The 17677-nt window shown below is 41.0% G+C and overlaps 1 protein-coding gene across 1 annotated transcript; it reads right to left on the bottom strand.

Annotated features, from left to right (window-relative positions):
* Positions 1 to 2587: 2587 nt before the first annotated feature.
* LOC123936822 lies at positions 2588 to 8054 on the bottom strand. The gene is given in 2 exon segments (XM_045997386.1): positions 2588 to 4485; positions 4488 to 8054. Coding segments are annotated over 2 exon segments (5259 nt in total). The 5' UTR covers positions 7849 to 8054.
* Positions 8055 to 17677: the final 9623 nt, after the last annotated feature.

The following is a 17677-nucleotide window of genomic DNA, read 5'->3' as shown; positions in this document are numbered from 1 at the left end:
CAGGTACAAACAAGTTTTGGATGAGACGGAGCTGATTGGCTGACAGTTTGAACATTTGAAAAAGGCATACTTGGTGTTTACGGATTGGCTTTGGGAGACCCGCGCGCGCAAAGAAAAAGGCGGGAAAGGGAAACAAAGAGGGGAAGTTAGGCCTTGTGATTCAGCAGAAAAGTATCATGTCTACATGACTATGCAGCCCCCTGCCTACGTGACTAACGTGACTATGCGGCCCCCTGCCTATGTGGTCAGGTATTAGGCCATATCTTACGAGAAAGCTGTTTGCAGGGAGTGCCCTATCTTGCTAAGAAACAGCTATTATGAAGTTACCAACTAACATTGTATTGAGGGAGCCAAGCGGTTACAGAAAAGCAAAAGAGCAGTTAGTTAGTTACATCCTAAAAGCCAGGCAGTTACAGAAAGGCAAAAGAGCAGTTACATTGAATTCAACCCTGGGGGAAGGGTCTTTGCAGGCAGGGGTACTCTTTACATAACAAAGGAGCAGTTAATTAGTTGGCGAAGGGGGTCTTTCATTTCCCCCCTCTTTCTTGATCATGGAGAGAATCTTATATCCATTTGTCCTGTTCTTGCATGTCCTGCCCTTGCATTGAGCTAGTCCGGGACCCTGTTTGTTTAAGGAGTTGGTATTGCTGTGTCAGTACCATGGTCTGAATTACCGACAAGCGGTCTTTCATGAACTGGACGAGTTTACTTAGGATGCAAGGGCCAAATGATAAAATCAATAATAGAATAATAAGGGGTCCCATGAGGGTGGACAATAAAGTTGTAAACCAAGGTGATCGATTGAACCAGCCTTCAAACCAGCCTTGCTGGGATTCAAAATCCCTTCTCCTTTGGGCTAATCTCTCTCAAAGTTTATCCATTGTCTCCCTAACCACCCCAGTTTGGTCAGCATAAAAACAGCATTCCTCCTTTAAGGCTGCGCACAGTCCTCCTTCTTTTAGGAACAGTAGATCTAACCCCCTTCTATTTTGTAGCACGACCTCTGAGAGGGAAGTTAAGGATTTTTCTAAGGCCGTGATTGATTTCTCTATAGCCTCAAGATCAGCAGTCATAGCGACTTGTAACTGCATAAGCTGGTTGCCTCGAAGTAAGGCAGAAGTTCCTGTTCCAATTCCTGCTGTTATTCCTCCAATTCCTAACAATAGAGCTATAGTCAGGGTTATGGGTTCCCTCCGGTATCAGAACTTTTCTTTCCCCTCATAGAGGTCGAGGATGGTTTCTGAACTGTGGTAAGTTATTCTGGGCCAAAGTTGGACTAAAATGCAGTAGTCTGCAGTGGCATTTAAAAGCCGGGCAGCGATACAAGGGGTTAAGCCGGTGTTACAAGCCCAATATGTTCCGTTGGGTGCTTTTAAATAGTAATCACCGGGAGAAATGGCAGCAGTCGTGTTGCATAGTGCCTGATGGAAGGTGGGCACTGTGCCTAAACATAGTCCCTGGCCGGATACTTCAGGGAGGGTCAACCTGTGTCCAAGGGAAGTACAAGTAGTCGGGGGGTTAGTGTGGTTGGTGAAATTAGCGACAGTAGCTATACCTTCATAATAAGGGGGGTTGGAGACTAGGCAGAGCCAACAATCTTTAGCACGAGTGGGATCGGAGTAGTTGAGGGCCTTGTATGCCCCTATTATTAAATTGATGAGTCGGTCCCCAGTTCCGGGAGATGTTGTTCTTGGGCCTGGGGATATATTAGCTGGACTAGTACTGGAGGGTGTGGAGGCCCCGCTGGAGGTGCTGGTGTTATGCCTTAAGGATAATCTAATATCGGCAGGGGTCGAGTAGGGACCTATAGGGGGCCGACGAGGGCTAGGGGGTCTTTGGTTTGGTAGGACTATATTAGGTCCTACTGGACGGGTCTGGGGGTTTTCAACCTTGAGTTTAATTTTGAAGATGAGACCTTTATCCTTTCTTGTGAGATACCATCTAAGGCCCCAAGTTTTTCCTGTTATCCATTGGGTAATATCGAGAGCAGCTCTGTCCTTTATAAAAGTAATGCTTAAAGGGAGGCAATAGCCCGAGGAGCAATTGAGCTTGTTATGTCCCCCTGGGCAGAGAGTGGGGTCACCATGATATCCAACGCCCACAATTGGTTTGGTATAATTTCGATGGACTATAATGGAGTCCCAGGAAGAAGAGGGTCTCCAATAAGCATCTCCAGTAGTTTCACATCCCCATTTAGCACAAAAATATTCTTGGTAACCTCCACATCTAAATGCAGTGTTACGATCCCTGCCATCCTTGGGGCAGATATAAAAATCTCTATCGGCCAAATTACATCGATTTGTTGGCTTTTGACAGCCTTCCGGGCAACTCGTCCATTCCAATGAGGCTCCCGTCATTTCAGGTCTAAGGTTAGAGGGATCGGCAGTGGGAATATCCCATTCGTCTAACCCAGAAGCTAACTGACAGACGTCAGGGGTGAGAGCAGGCCACCAATTACCAGGGGTATGTAGGCCCATAATGGACCAGACAACTTCCCCCGTCTGAGAGATGACCTGCCAAGTTAATTGTTTGGGGAGATGTGGGCTGGAACCTCCAAATGAGAGGAGAGAGTAAACAAAGAATAAAACTAGTGGCGAATGAGTCTTATCTTTAGTGGATTCGAGGATCGTCGGAGGGTCCATTCTGAGTTCCGAAGGTGTCCGGTTTGTTCTTCCGGGTATGCTGCTTTCACGTGGGAGGCGTGGACCCAGGCTGCGATTCTGTCGACCTTCAGTGCCGTGGGTGTTGTCAGGAGTACCGTGTAGGGTCCCTTCCAACGGGGTTCGAGGTTTGTGGCTCGATGTCTGCGGACCCAGACGGTGTCCCCAATTTTATAGGGATGGGGCCGCAGTGAGGTGTTAAGTTTCTCCTCGTAGGCAGCTGCCAGGGGTTTCCAGACCTCTTGTTGTACCAGCTGCAAGGCTTGCAGATGGGCCTGTATAGAGGGGGAGGGGGAATGAGCAGAGATATCTGGCACAAAGAATGTGACAGCAGGGGGTTGAGCACCATAGAGAATTTCAAAGGGAGTTAGGCCATGTGGGCCTGGGGTGTTCCTGGCCCGATAGAGTACTAGAGGTAGGAGCAATATCCAGTCTTTAGAGCCAGTTTCAAGCAGTAATTTAGTTAAAGTCTCCTTAATGGTTCTATTCATTCTTTCTACCTGTCCTGAACTCTGGGGTCTATAAGCACAATGTAGTCTCCAATCAATCCCCAGAAGCTTGGCCACCGACTGACTTACCTGGGAGACAAAGGCAGGCCCGTTGTCAGACCCCAGTACCTCGGGCATTCCATACCTTGGGAAAATTTCTTCCAACAATTTCTTGACAACTATGTTGGCAGTTTCCTTTTTGGTAGGAAAGGCTTCTACCCATCCTGAAAAAGTATCTAAAAAAACTAAAAGATATTTATATCCATACATGCCAGGTTTAATCTCGGTAAAGTCAACCTCCCAATGTGTGCCAGGTCGATGACCACGTACCCGGACCCCTGGTCCAATAACAATCTTTCCAGGATTAACTTGAGCACAGGCTTTGCAATTAGCGGCCGCTTGATGAAGAAGGAAGTTTCTTTTGGGGATAAAGTCTTTTAGATCTGCCCTATCCATTAGGGTCTTCATTTTACTTGCACTTAAATGAGTCAACTGGTGAAGATGATTTATTAATTCTTTTGCCATTTTTATGGGCATTATGGCTTTTCCCTGGTATTCCCATCGGTTCAGGGCTGAGTTGTAATCGGCCCCTAACTTCTGTATGAAGTCCAAGTTGGCCTCCTCATAATTCCAAATGGGTGTCCCATCTATCCCTTCCGTCCCAGTGAGTATGGTGACAGTTAATAGCTGGGGCCCCAAAGCTGCCTGTTTGGCCATTGCGTCAGTCAGGCGATTTCCTCTCGCCTCGGGGATATCCCCTTTTTGGTGGCCAGGGCAGTGTATTATGCTCAGCTTCTTGGGGAGAAATAAGGCCTTTAATAGGGCCAATATTTCAGTCTTATTTTTAATCTCTTTGCCGTCTGAGGTAAGCAGTCCCCTCCGCCGATAGATCTCTCCGTGAACATGGGCAGTGGCAAAAGCATATCTGCTGTCTGTATAGACATTAAGATTTTTATCTTCTGCCAGTTGGAGGGCCTGGGTTAGGGCAATTAATTCTGCCCGCTGCGCCGAGGTGCCTTCTGGCAGCGCGCTTGCCCATATAATTTGAGAGTCGGTCGTGATGGCCGCTCCTGCCCCTCGTTTTCCATCCTGCAGGTAGCTACTGCCATCAGTATACCAGGTCAGATCTGCATCCTTCATGGGCTGATCAGTTAGGTCGGGCCGTGTCCCATGCATTTCAGCAAGGATTTGGTGACAGTCATGCAATGGTGCCTTTCCAAGAGTAGGCAATAAGGTTGCGGGGTTAAGAGTCACTACAGGTCCGAACTGGATCCTGTCTGTGTCCAGGAGGAGGGACTGATAATGAGTCAGGCGGGCGTTAGACAGCCAGTGGCCAGTGGTTGGCGGATTAAAGATTCCACTGTATGTGGAGCCAGGATGGTTAGGGGCTGTCCTAAAGTCAGTTTAGTTGCGTCTTTGATGAGGACCGCGATTGCTGCTATCATTTTTAGACATGGTGGCCAGCCCGCCACCACGGGGTCCAACTTTTTGGAGAGGTAGGCAATAGGGTGCCTCCAAGGCCCAAGTCTTTGAGTTAGGACCCCCTTAGCAAATCCTTGTTTCTCATCAATAAAGAGGTCGAAGGGTTTTGTTATGTCTGGCAGGCCTAGTGCTGGAGATTTAAGGAGTGCTCATTTGATATGGTCAAACGCCTGCTGCTGTTGTTCAGTCCAGACAAAGGCAGTACCTTGTTTAGTTAAGGGGTACAGAGGAGCCGCTATTTCTGCAAACCCCAGGATCCATAGTCTACAAAAACCCGCCGTTCCTAGAAATTCCCGCAGTTGCCTGTGGTTTTGAGGTGCGGGAATGCTAGATATAGTCTCTTTCCTTGCAGCCGTCAGCCATCGTTGGCCATTATATAACTCGTAGCCCAAGTAGGTGACTTTAGTCTGGCAAATTTGGGCTTTCTTTGTGGATGCCCTATATCCCAATTGGCCTAGGGCCTGTAGGAGATCCCCAGTACCTGTTTGGCAGCCCTCTTTATTGGTAGCTGCTAATAGGATGTCATCGACATATTGGAGCAGGATCAGAGAGGGATGTCTTACCCGGAAGTCGGCTAGGTCCTGGTGAAGAGCTTCGTCGAACAGCGTTGGGCTATTCTTAAACCCCTGTGGTAGCTGTGTCCAGGTTAACTGACCTGATATTCCCAAATCCGGATCCCTCCATTCAAAGGCGAAGAGGGGCTGACTCTGAGGACTCAGTCTCAAACAGAAGAAAGCATCTTTGAGATCTAGGACTGTATACCAGGAGTGGGTTGGAGGCAGGGTGCTAAGTAAGTTGTAAGGGTTGGGCACCATAGGGTGGATGTCCTCTACCCTCTTATTGATCTCTCTGAGGTCCTGAACCGGTCGGTAATCATTGGTACCAGGTTTCTTGACAGGTAACAGAGGAGTGTTCCAGGGAGACCGGCATGGGGTCAAAATGCCCTGGTAGGCCTCATTGGACATGGGGTACTGCTTAACATTGACAGGAACGGTGGTTGCCTTTAAATGTATGTGAATAGGGGGCTGCTGAATAGCTAATACCATTCCTCCTGTTTCCGCCCAGGCATTCGGGTAAGACGTAAGCCAGGATTCTATGTCTCTCTGAGGTTGAGGGGGCTCCTCATGTAGTCTATATTCTTCCTCTAACTGTAGGGTGAGGATGTGTAGAGGAGTCCCATTGGGGCCGGTCACAGTGGCCCCTTGTGGCTCAAAATGGATTTGGGCCTTGAGCTTGGTTAATAAATCTCTCCCCAGGAGTGGGTAGGGGCAGTTAGGCACATGAAGGAACGAATGAGAAACTTTACCTGAAGCCAGATGTACTTTTCTTTCCGTAGTCCATCTATATTGCTTTCCTCCTGTTGCTCCTTGAACCCATGCCATTCGGTCACTTAATGGTCCAGGGCTCTTGGTTAGAACAGAGTGTTGAGCCCCTGTATCTACTAGGAAGGTGACTGGTTGCCCCCCAACGGTTAGGGTTACCCGGGGTTCAGGGGGGGGCTCCTGACCCTGACGCCCCTAGTCTTCATCTAAAGCCATAAGTCTTGTAACTTGCTTAGCATTTCCTCTAAGGCGTTGGGGATTCTTCGGGCAGTTCTTGGCCCAATGTCCTCTTTCTTTGCAATAGGCACATTGGTCTCGGTCTATCTGAGGCCTCCTTAAGTCTCCCTCCCTGTCTGGCTTCCCTACCTCTAAGCCCTGGCTGCCTTGCACTACGGCGGCCAAGATTTTACTAAGTTCCTTGTTTCGTTTACGTTCTCGCTTCTCTTCCCTTTCTTCAGCTTCCTTCTTTAGTTTTTCCTCTCTCTCTTCCTGCAACCTCCTGAGTCGTTCCTCCTTTTCTTCCTGAGTTTCTCTTTTATTAAAAATCTTTTCTGCCTCCTTTAATAAATCTTGTAAAGAGAAATCTTGTAGACTTTCCAAACGCTGCAGTTTATTTCTGATATCTGGTGCTGACTGCCAAATGAATGCCATTGAAACATTTCCTCTCTGTTCGTTACTATCTGGGTCAAAAGGCGTATACCTGCGATAAGCTTCCTTAAGCCTTTCTAGAAAAGCGGTTGGAGATTCCTCTGCTCCCTGAGTCACCTGTCTTACCTGAGCCAAATTAGTGGGGCAGCGCCCCGCATTATGGAGACCTGCTATGAGTAACTGGCGGTAAAGGTGTAGGTGGGCCCTACCTCCAGCCGTATTGAAATCCCAGTCGGGGCAGGTCAAAGGGAAGGTAGCATCTATCACATTAGGGAGTTGTGTGGGCCTTCCGTCGTCTCCTAAGACGTTCTTTCTGGCTTCCAGGAAAACCTTTTGTCTCTCCTCGGTGGTGAGGAGAGCCTGCAAGAGCTGTTGGCAGTCATCCCAAGTAGGCTGATGCGTGACTAGAATGGATTCAATTAAGGCGGTTAGGGCTATGGGGTCCTGCGAAAAGGAAGGGTTATGGGACTTCCAATTGTATAAGTCGGAGGCTGAGAAGGGCCAATATTGGAGGTTCCCTGGCTCTCTTCCTTGGCGCAAGGGAAAGAGCTTGGAAGTCCCCTCCTGTGTTAGTTCCCGGCGACCTCTAAGTCTTCCCGCGATTGGGGATGGCAAGGGGTCGTCTCCTTCAGGGGGGTGATCTGGCTCCCCTGTAGAATTTAGTGCCTGTATAGGAGGAGGTGGATGATAAGGGGGAGGTTCTTCGGTTAGGAGATCTATTAAGGGGGAGTCTTCAGGAGGAAGGACCTTCTGTGGTTTTGGAGAGGAGGGATCATTATTAGAGGAAGAAGAAGGTTTGGGAGGGTCTGTAGGGATTATAGGATAAAGATTAGAAGAGGAAGAAGGTTTGGGAGGGTCGGTAGGGACTGGGATAGGGTGTGGAGCAGGGGGAGCGGAGGGTGCTGGGGGAGGAGTAGTGTCTAGAAGGGGTTTAGGCTTTGGGTGGGTGAAGGGAGAGACCCAAGGAGGAGGATCATCAACCAGGCTTTCCCAGACTACGATATAAGGTACTTGGTCCGGATGGCCTTGGGGTCCCTGGTCGAAGACTTGCTCCTTGACCTGTAAAATAACATTAATATTAAAGGTTCCGTCTTTGGGCCACCCAACATTGAGGGTGGGCCATTCTGAAGTACAAAGGGTCTGCCATTTTCTTCTTTTGATTTCCACTGACAGATTGTTGGCTCGAATTTGGACATCTCTCCAGTGTCCTAAGGTGAGACTTAAGGGGGTAGTAATTGTTTGCCCCATTTTAGAGTCAAAGAAAACACCAAGGACAATAAGCAAGACACACAAAACAATTAACAAGAGGGACGCTGCGCGATTCCAGTACAAAACCGAAAGTACAAATTCAACCGACCCAAGGGAGCCTCGAGGTCTCCCTGTGGTGGACAAAACCCGCCCAGGGGAACCAAGAGGCTCCCCTGTGGCGGACAAACAAATGTATCCCTCGGATACTTGTGGGGCCCCGAAAAAGCAGGCCCCTTTAATCCCTGGGGCGTCCCCCAGGGTGGCAGGGGAGAAGTCCGAGTTCGTCAACTCCTTCTCAAGCTGCCCAAAATACAAAGCAACAATGCGCTGTTGTACAATCCTATACAGGCGTATAGGCAGGACGGAGGACAAACGAGAACACGAGATGGGAGACAAGAACACAGTTATTAAATTTTAAATGCTGGCCAGCTTACCTCCCGGTGGGAGTTGGTTGGATCCCTGGCCAGGAGTCCGATGATCTCGGTGGGACCTCCAAATGAAAGACCCGCGGATCCCCTTACCCAAGAATTCAACACTGCCACAGGATGCAAACAGCAAGAGGTTCTTTATTGCAGCGCGGGCGCCTGTGGGTGGTCAGCAGCTCCTGCTAGCTGAGCACCCCAGGCTGGAGTGGTGCAGGGTTTTTACAGACAGGTACAAACAAGTTTTGGATGAGACGGAGCTGATTGGCTGACAGTTTGAACATTTGAAAAAGGCATACTTGGTGTTTACGGATTGGCTTTGGGAGACCCGCGCGCGCAAAGAAAAAGGCGGGAAAGGGAAACAAAGAGGGGAAGTTAGGCCTTGTGATTCAGCAGAAAAGTATCATGTCTACATGACTATGCAGCCCCCTGCCTACGTGACTAACGTGACTATGCGGCCCCCTGCCTATGTGGTCAGGTATTAGGCCATATCTTACGAGAAAGCTGTTTGCAGGGAGTGCCCTATCTTGCTAAGAAACAGCTATTATGAAGTTACCAACTAACATTGTATTGAGGGAGCCAAGCGGTTACAGAAAAGCAAAAGAGCAGTTAGTTAGTTACATCCTAAAAGCCAGGCAGTTACAGAAAGGCAAAAGAGCAGTTACATTGAATTCAACCCTGGGGGAAGCAGTTACATTGAATTCAACCCTGGGGGAAGGGTCTTTGCAGGCAGGGGTACTCTTTACATAACAAAGGAGCAGTTAATTAGTTGGCGAAGGGGGTCTTTCACTCGGAGTGCCTGAGAGTAAAGCCAATAAGATACTATACATACTACTTGTCATCTAATTTGGGTAAATTCAAGGAAATGGCTTTATCTTGGCTCTGTAGCTGTTAAATAAAAATAAACATTGGACTGGAAGCTAAGATACCTTTTCTCGACTAACAGCGTATTTGGTATAAAATTGGAAAATTTGTTAACCTATTCTAATGCTAAATGAGACACTAAAATGAGTGAGCCTCAGTAATCTGAATTTTTTTCAAGATCTAACATTCTGAATTGTTTCCCGTTGATTTTTAGATTTGAAATAAATTTTTCTAATCAACACAGTGCTCCCTGGATTAAGGAAAACATATACATCTGCATATCAAAATACTAGTGTCTATTAGGTGTGTGAAAAAAAAAGAATTAAACACACTCTTTGATAAGTAAGCTATCACTCTTCTCTCACAAGTATGGTGCTGTGAAATTCTTTACTGGCTCCTCCAATCAGAACAGGTTTTGAAGAAAATAGTTCTCTCTTTCAAGTAAGTACATCAAAAAAACCAAAACAAACAAACAAAAAAAAAAACCCAGGGAAAATGGAGCAGTAGCCCCCAGAGAAGAGGACTCTGTAGACACCATTCAAATTGATGCTAATTTCTTTAGAATGATCCATTGAAATGGTAATGGTGCAGGCTAACTGCCTCTGGCCTAAATGATCTGAACTTTGCTTCCTCTCTCTGTACTGTACTATCTCTACAGTGCAAAATGAAAGTTACAGCTGTGGACATTCTGCTAAACAGTAGACATTTTTCAAAAGACAACTGACTACAGGAAATTATAACAAAAGGTGGGGGGAAACCTTTCTAAAATGCACAGCACTCTTTTGCTTATTTTAATGACAAAGATGAGTGAACATCTTCCAGGATAGCCTCCCAGACAAGCCATGACTATAATTTCTGGGGTGTAATTATGTCCCAAGAATTTAACCTTCATATTGATGCAGGCTTTTTGTTGTCCTCAAGGGTTGCCTTTGAATATCTAGAAAAGTCTGTTCAGAAATTTAAGCAACTAGCATAAAATTTATGAAAGTCTCAAAGTCTCAAAACTTGACCTCCACCTTAGGCTTTTAAATTCAGACTGCAAATCTTAGTAGACCAATTTTAACAAACTTTGAGTAATTTTGTTCTTCTCTACAAATTCAGAAACTTTTAAGAAAAATTTACATATTCAACATATTTGGTTTATTCTTTAGAATTCAATATCAGATTTAATCTTCTAAGTACTTAAATGACTCTTATGAATATAAATAAATGGCATTTACAAATACAGTGAACCTAAATGCCTCTTTGATGCTATAGTGCCCTGCACACATTTAATAGGATTTTCAGATACAATATCATGTTGTCAATTATCCACATTTATTAAGTTTGAGTAACAAGATAGTTATTCTAAAAGGCCAAATTCTTTTAAAATACAGGAGGATGGATGGAACTAGAAGGTATTATGCTAAGTAAAATAAATCAATCAGGAAAGGACAATTATCCTATGATCTCACTGATTTGAAGAATTTGAGAAATGAGACAAAGGATCATAGAGGAAGGGAGGGAAAAATGAAACAAGATGAAACCAGAGAGGGAGACAAACCTTAGGAGACTCTTAATTTCAGGAAACACACTGAGGTTTGCTGGAGGGGGGCGCGGTGGGAAGGATGGGGTGGCTGGGCGATGGACACTGGGGAAGGTATGTGTCATGCTGAGTGCTGTGAATTGTGAAAGAATAAAGAATCACAGACCTGTACCCCCGAAACAAATAATATTATATGTTAATAAAAAAAAATACAGGAGGATGGGGGTGCCTGGGTGGCTCAGTGGGTTAAAGCCTCTGCCTTCAAGGGCAGGTCATGATCCCAGGGTCCTGAGATCGAGCCCCATATCGGGCTCTCTGCTCGACGGGGAGCCTACTTCCTCCTCTCTCTCTCTTTCTGCCTGCCTCTCTGCCTACTTATGATCTCTGTCTGTCAAATAAATAAATTTAAAAAAAAAATACAGGAGGATATCATTGCACTTTTGTTCCCTAGCTTCGGCTTCTTTATTTGTCATGTGTGTATTGGCCTCTCTTTGCTTATTTTTTATACTTACTAATTTCTCTAAAATCATTTTGTTTAAAAAAATGTGATTTTTCCACTTTTTAATCCTCCATTTTTGATAGACATTCTCTGTAATTCTTGCTCTGTATTCCTCATAATTTAATCTAAATTTTTAAAAAAGATTTTATTTGTTTATTTGACAGAGATCACAAGTAGGCAGAGAGGCAGACAGAGAGAGAGGAGGAAGCAGGCTCCCTGCTGAGCAGAGAGACTGATGCGGGTCTCAATCCCAGGACCCTGGGATCCTGACCTGAGCGGAAGGCAGAGGCTTTAACCCACTGAGCCACCCAGGTGCCCCTTTAATCTACATTTTTGACTGATTTTTTTTTTCCCTCACTTCCACATTTTGACTTCTGTCTGCTCCCTTTTCATTTGTTCCTTTGGTCCAATAATCACATTTTTGCTTTTAATATTTTCAATTATTTTTATATTATTTTTAAATTCAATTATTATTACTATTTTTTAATTCTTCAAAATCACTTTAAAATACTAGTTTACTGTTCTTACCTGTTTTGGGTATATATATTTTCTTGTAATTTTATTGTATGTAAAAAAAAATTACTCTGCTCATTGTCCTTTTTCCATTTATACTTATATAAGATTTTACTTCAATCATTTTCTCTATCTATCTTATATATAAGTGAGGTATATTTTCTATGTTCTTAGAAAGTGTTCCCTGTATTACAGGGATAGGAATTTTGAGCCAGGATGTTTATCAAGCTACAAAGCTCTAGGGTTCCCTCTTCTGTTCTTATTATAAGTATTAAAGTATTTGGACTTATTTCTTTATGAAATATGCCTCTTATCTTTCCTTTCTCAACTTTTGTCCAGAACTTCTCTCTCTTTCTTTCTCTCTCTCTCCCTTCCTTCCTTTCTTCTTTCCTTCCTTTCTTCCTTTCTTTCTCTTTCTTTCTTTCTTTCTTTCCTTTCTTTCTTTCTTTCTTTCTTTCTTTCTTTCTTTCTTTCTTTCTTTCTTTCTTTCTTTCTTTCTTTCTTTTTCTTTCTCCTGTCCCTAAATTTCCTTTTCAGTTAGACCACAAGTATCACACTGTTGAAGGAACTTATCATTGAAAAAAATTTCAGGTGATAAATTTATAGGGTCAAAACGATCTCCAAACTGACTGAATTTCTGGTGATCTTGCTGTCAGCAGTAAATTGGAAATTGTAGAGCCTATACCTACTTCTGACTATTCATCTCAAACCAGGTCATTAAACTTTCTGTTGAAGATCCCTTCATTTGAGGATAGTGTCTATTGGCTCTTTTTCTGGCTTCTCCAGTTCTCAAGGAAATAAAAAATTCCTTGCTTTATCTTTTTCTTTGGCACATTTGCTTTTATTCTTCAAATCTTCATGCTTATAATAATTTGATGGATTCTATTTCTGTTTTATAATGCATAGCAATATGCTTTTTGATGTGGGAAACAAAGGCAGAAGAAAAATTATTAAATTTCTTCACTACCTACAGCTCATTGACAAATCCTTGAAATAGGCATGGTAACTTCCTCTAGGGACTCAATGGTTAATACCTTGCTAAGGGCAAAGGATAATCCTAACTTGATCCTTTCCCTACCCTGCAGGATCCTGTATATCTACTTAATGTATAAAAATTCCTTTGGAAACTTTCTTTGTCTCTAAACCCCTGATGATACCTATGGCAATCATTCCCAAAGCACATGGCCCATCAATATACATCTGAAGGGTCTCATGACTAAATTTTATTAGAGGGTAATAAATGACCTACTCCCAAAAATAGCTAGCCACCTCAAGGTCCTGGTGATCTTGCTTCCAAAATTCCTTAGAGACAATATCCCTAATTCCCTCTCATCTTGAAAGTGTATAATGGGCCACTTCTCATGACCCCATTGCAGGTTTTCTGCCCAGGGATCCTGTCCCCATGCTTTAAAAAAAAAAAAAAAAAATCACCTTTTTTTATCAAAGACATCTCAAGAATTCTTTCTTGGCCATTGGCCTGAACCCTAATGTTCTTTCCTACATCACTTTTTACTAGTTTTGTTGACATTTTCCCTAGTTTTTTTTTTTTTTTTCTCCCTTCTTTCTATTTTTAGTGGAAAAGATTCAAGGAATTAGATTACAAAACAAAAGAAACAAAGCCAAACACACCATTGCAGAAATCTCGCTTTTTTATTCTTTTGTTGTTTAAATGCTCCTCATCTACCCATTTACAGTTTAGTATTTGTGGTGCATTCTGTATAATTTATTTTATTTTATCTTGAAAAATGCCAACTTTATTATCAAAGAATGATTTTCCTTAAGATTATAAAATTTTATTTCTTTCTTTTTAAAATTATAAAATTATTTTATAGCCATTTTTTTTCATGTATGTCATCCTCTCTCAAATATTTTGCAAACTCCTTGCTTTGGCCTCACTTTTTTAGGCCCTGTGTAACTGCTCTATATGCCTTCATTATCCATTAGTTAGACTCACATAAGGTTTGATATTTAAGTGATAGAATGTGTTCAGTAAAATTAAGATATAAATGATTTTATGGTGGTTTATCCAGGGTAGTTAGTTAAAGTATTGTAAAGTGATTTCTGTAACTGAGTATTAACTATTAAAAACAAATATTTTGTTTGGTTCGGTTTTTTAGTGTGTCGTTACTTTTCAAAAATCACTTAAAATAATATATTGTAAACTTCTTGCATTACAATAACAAGATTTCAATTTTTTATTGTTGTCTTGGGAGCATTTATTCATTTAACAAATACCTAGTATCTACCATGTATAAGGCATTATTCAGGAAACAACGGTGAATATGAGATGTGAGGTGTCCTTTCTCCTACATTGCTGATAACCATACAAAATTACTTGAACCTGGTATAGATGGGCTAAGAAAACTGACTAAATCCATTTAGAGCCAGAACATTCCTTTGACTATGATTCCTTGAATAAAAATCTGGTTTAGGTATGATTGTTGCCATTAATATTTTTTAATGTAAATAGATAGGATGTTGAATTTCCATTCTGAATACATATATCAAGAACAAAACAGTTGGTTATATTCCCCAGTGACATACAAGGTTTCCTTGGCTACCTGGGATATCTCACCAAGTATCAGGCAACCTTCCCTTAAGTTTTTTTCATTCCCGCACTAAAACAAATTATCTTTGCTGGATTTAAATTCACATTTTGGGGTCTCCTTGGTGGCTCAGTTGGCTCAGCATTTGACCCTTGATTTCTTCTCAGGTCATGCTCTCAGGGTCCTGTTATGGACCCTGCATGGGTCTCCCTATTCAATAAGGGGTGTTTGCTTCTTTACCTCTCCCTCAGCTTCTCCCCAAGCATATGCAGAGTTGCATGATTCTCTCTCTCTAAAATAAATAAATCTCAAAAAAAAATGAATAAATAAATTCACATTTTGAATTTCCATGGCACCTCTCTCTTCTCATCAGTAACCATTTTAATTCAATTATAAATGACAAATTCTTCCTGAAAAGAATAGGGTAAATTCTGCCCTCTTGAAAAATGGGACTTGATACAACTCATTTGGCCTGGCATGATGGACTTTTTTATGAAAAAACAATTACTACTTTTAGATTTGGTCACCTTTTTTTTTTAACTCAGTGTGTGTTATATTAAAAATAACTATTTATTTTTATTTGCATGTTTTAAATATTTCTGGAGGAACTAGATAAACTGATTATGACTTTTATAGTTCCACATTTAATTTTGTACATTAATAACCATGGTAATAGATACTGAAAAATGCCATAGAAGTCTTTAGATAGCAGAATGGGAGTCCAGTGGTTACTTTTATGCATCTTTTGAAAGTTACTACTACAAAGACATATGTATAAACATGCTTCATATAAGAATAAACATTTAGTCCTCCCACAACAACAACAAAAATCACGAGATCAATTATCCTTACTAATCTAAGAAAATTAAAAATTTGCAAAGAATGAACATTTTTATTTATTATCATTATTTGGTTACTTAGCACAAATAGAACAAAGCATTGTTGCATTTTAAAATCCATACATATAATTATTTATATTTTTGTCAAAGAAACAATATTCATTAACAAAAATGAGTATCTTTCCTTTAGAGACACACCTCATTAAATTTGTAGGCAAGTTATTTATACATTTTGTCTTGAATTGGTTACATATTTCTGAGTGTACAAGTGGGGATTTAGTGTAGCAAGAAGCGGAAATAAACCAACCCAGTCATTACTTTTCAAACACTTATCAAAAGTGTCTATAGAAAGTGTTTTCACCCTTCTATAATAGTTTATCATTTTTTACCTGAGAAATTTTTCACCAAAATGAAAGACATAGTAGGTGTGAATTTAAGAGCTCTCTGCTAATCATAACTTTTTTTAAAGATTTTATTTATTTATTTGACAGACAGAGATCACAAGTAGGCAGAGAGGCAGGCAGAGAGATAGGGGGAAGCAGGCTCTCTGCTGAGCAGAGATCCAGATGTGGGGCTCCATCCCAGGACCCTGAGATCATGACCTGAGCTGAAGGCAGAGGCTTTAACCTACTGAGCCACCCAGGCATCCCTGCTAATCATAATTTATTAGTATTTCAGAAAGATGTTACAGGTCTCTTTAAAAATTTACTTTTTTTTTCCTGAATTGTTCCAATTTTCTTTTTATTACTACTGATATTACTAATACTACTTGCAGGTAAATGTCCTTCCATGAATTCAAACCAGTTAAAGGCACCATATAATACAGAGTCTAAAATGGAGTTCAAAGCCTGAATGTATCTATTTAACTGTTAGCTTTCTGCTCACAGGCATTTATTTGTGTACATTGATAAACAGATAATGGGTGAAGGGAAGAGGTCTACAGTAGTTTGTGAAAGGAGCCAAGAGGTTGGGTGGGTATGGTTGTATATACACATACATATTTTTAAAACTTATTTTTGTCCCTTTGTTATTTCTTTTTTCCCACTCATTTTTAGTTTTTTTTGTGTGTTTTTGAATGCCATTAAACATTTCTATTTTTATATAAGCATTCAAAACCATAAATTTCTAAGTATAGATTTAATCTCCCCCAACACATTTTGACATATTATGGTTAATTTTCATTTGGTGCAGAATATTTTAAAATCCATTTTGTACCTTTTTTTTTTCTTATGGACGAGTTTAATTATATTATTAAATTTCAAATATTTCAAGTTTTTATAATAATACTCTTCTGTTATTGATGTCTAATTAAATTTAGCTATGATCAGATAATATATTTTGTATAAATTCAAAGTGTGTAAGTTGATAAAATTGATTTCAGGATGTGGTAATCACAATCAATGTCCCTATGAACTTGAACAGAATAGACATTCTTTTGTTGTTGGGCAGTGTGTTTTACAAATGTGAATGTGGTTCCCTTATTTGATAGTATTCAAATGTTCTATAGTTTTGCTGTTTTTCTTAAGTCTACTTCTGACACCAATTACTAAGATTACTAAGAGAAAGATATTGAAATTTCCAATGCTTGCAGATTTATTTTTCATTTATTTTTTTTTTCTTGTATATTGAAGTTTTACAAAACCATCCTTCCATTTCTCTCATCATCTTTTGAGGTATATTGATTTATTTTTCCATAACATATATTTGGAATTCACAAAGCCTTGATAATGTTTTGCATGAATCAGACAACTACTTTTAAAAGATTTCTTTACATGATAAAAATTATATTTACTAGCATAGTTTTATCTACCTATTCCATTATCTGTCATTTCTGGGATTGAGTCTGTCCAGAGGGTTTTATTTTATTTTATTTTATTATTTACTGGTTATGGGTCATATTGTGCTGCTTCTTCATTTGCTGTTGTTTTTTGATAAAAAATGTAATTTTCTGTTGTGTGACAAATTCTGTTGTTTTTTTCAAGGACTGTTAAAATAATTTTTTGTGACTTATAAGAATGTGTTATATATGTAGCAAGTTTTCTACTCTCTGTCTAAATGGAATTTGAACAATTCCCAGTCATTTCTGACTTCTGAGAATTATTTGTCTTCTAGACTTTTAATATTTTTCTTGGAGATTCTTTATCAATTTCAAAGACATTCAGCCTATGCATGTGCAGGTTAGTATCTGCTCAAGAGGTGACCATATTAAAATTTCTGGAACACTTTCTCTATGTAGTTTCCTTCTCTCTGCAACTGTACCTTTAGGCTCCTTGAACTCAGGTCTCTGTCTCCTTATTTCAGGGAGCATATCATGTTCTTTCCTGCATCACATGCTGAAAACTGCCTTCATACAGAAAGTCTGGACAATAGCAGAGTTTACCTCCTTATTTTAAATATTACTGTTCTTCTTTGGACATTACCTAGTATCTGTGCATTGTTATTTTTTCATATATTGCTCATTATTTTAAGTGTTTATGTCAAAAAAGTAATTCCAGATTCTGATATTCTCTTAAGAACACAAAAGAAAGTGTTGTATCATTTTAACATATTTTTTTACTTTTACACAATTTTTATAAGACTTAAATCTGACAACTCCCTACCTGAAATACTTAAATGACTAT

This window comes from Meles meles, chromosome 2 (assembly GCF_922984935.1).
Source record: "Meles meles chromosome 2, mMelMel3.1 paternal haplotype, whole genome shotgun sequence".
Taxonomy (NCBI): domain Eukaryota; kingdom Metazoa; phylum Chordata; class Mammalia; order Carnivora; family Mustelidae; genus Meles; species Meles meles.
The sequence above is the reverse complement of the archived record's forward strand: the minus strand, read 5'-3'. Positions and strand labels throughout refer to the sequence as shown.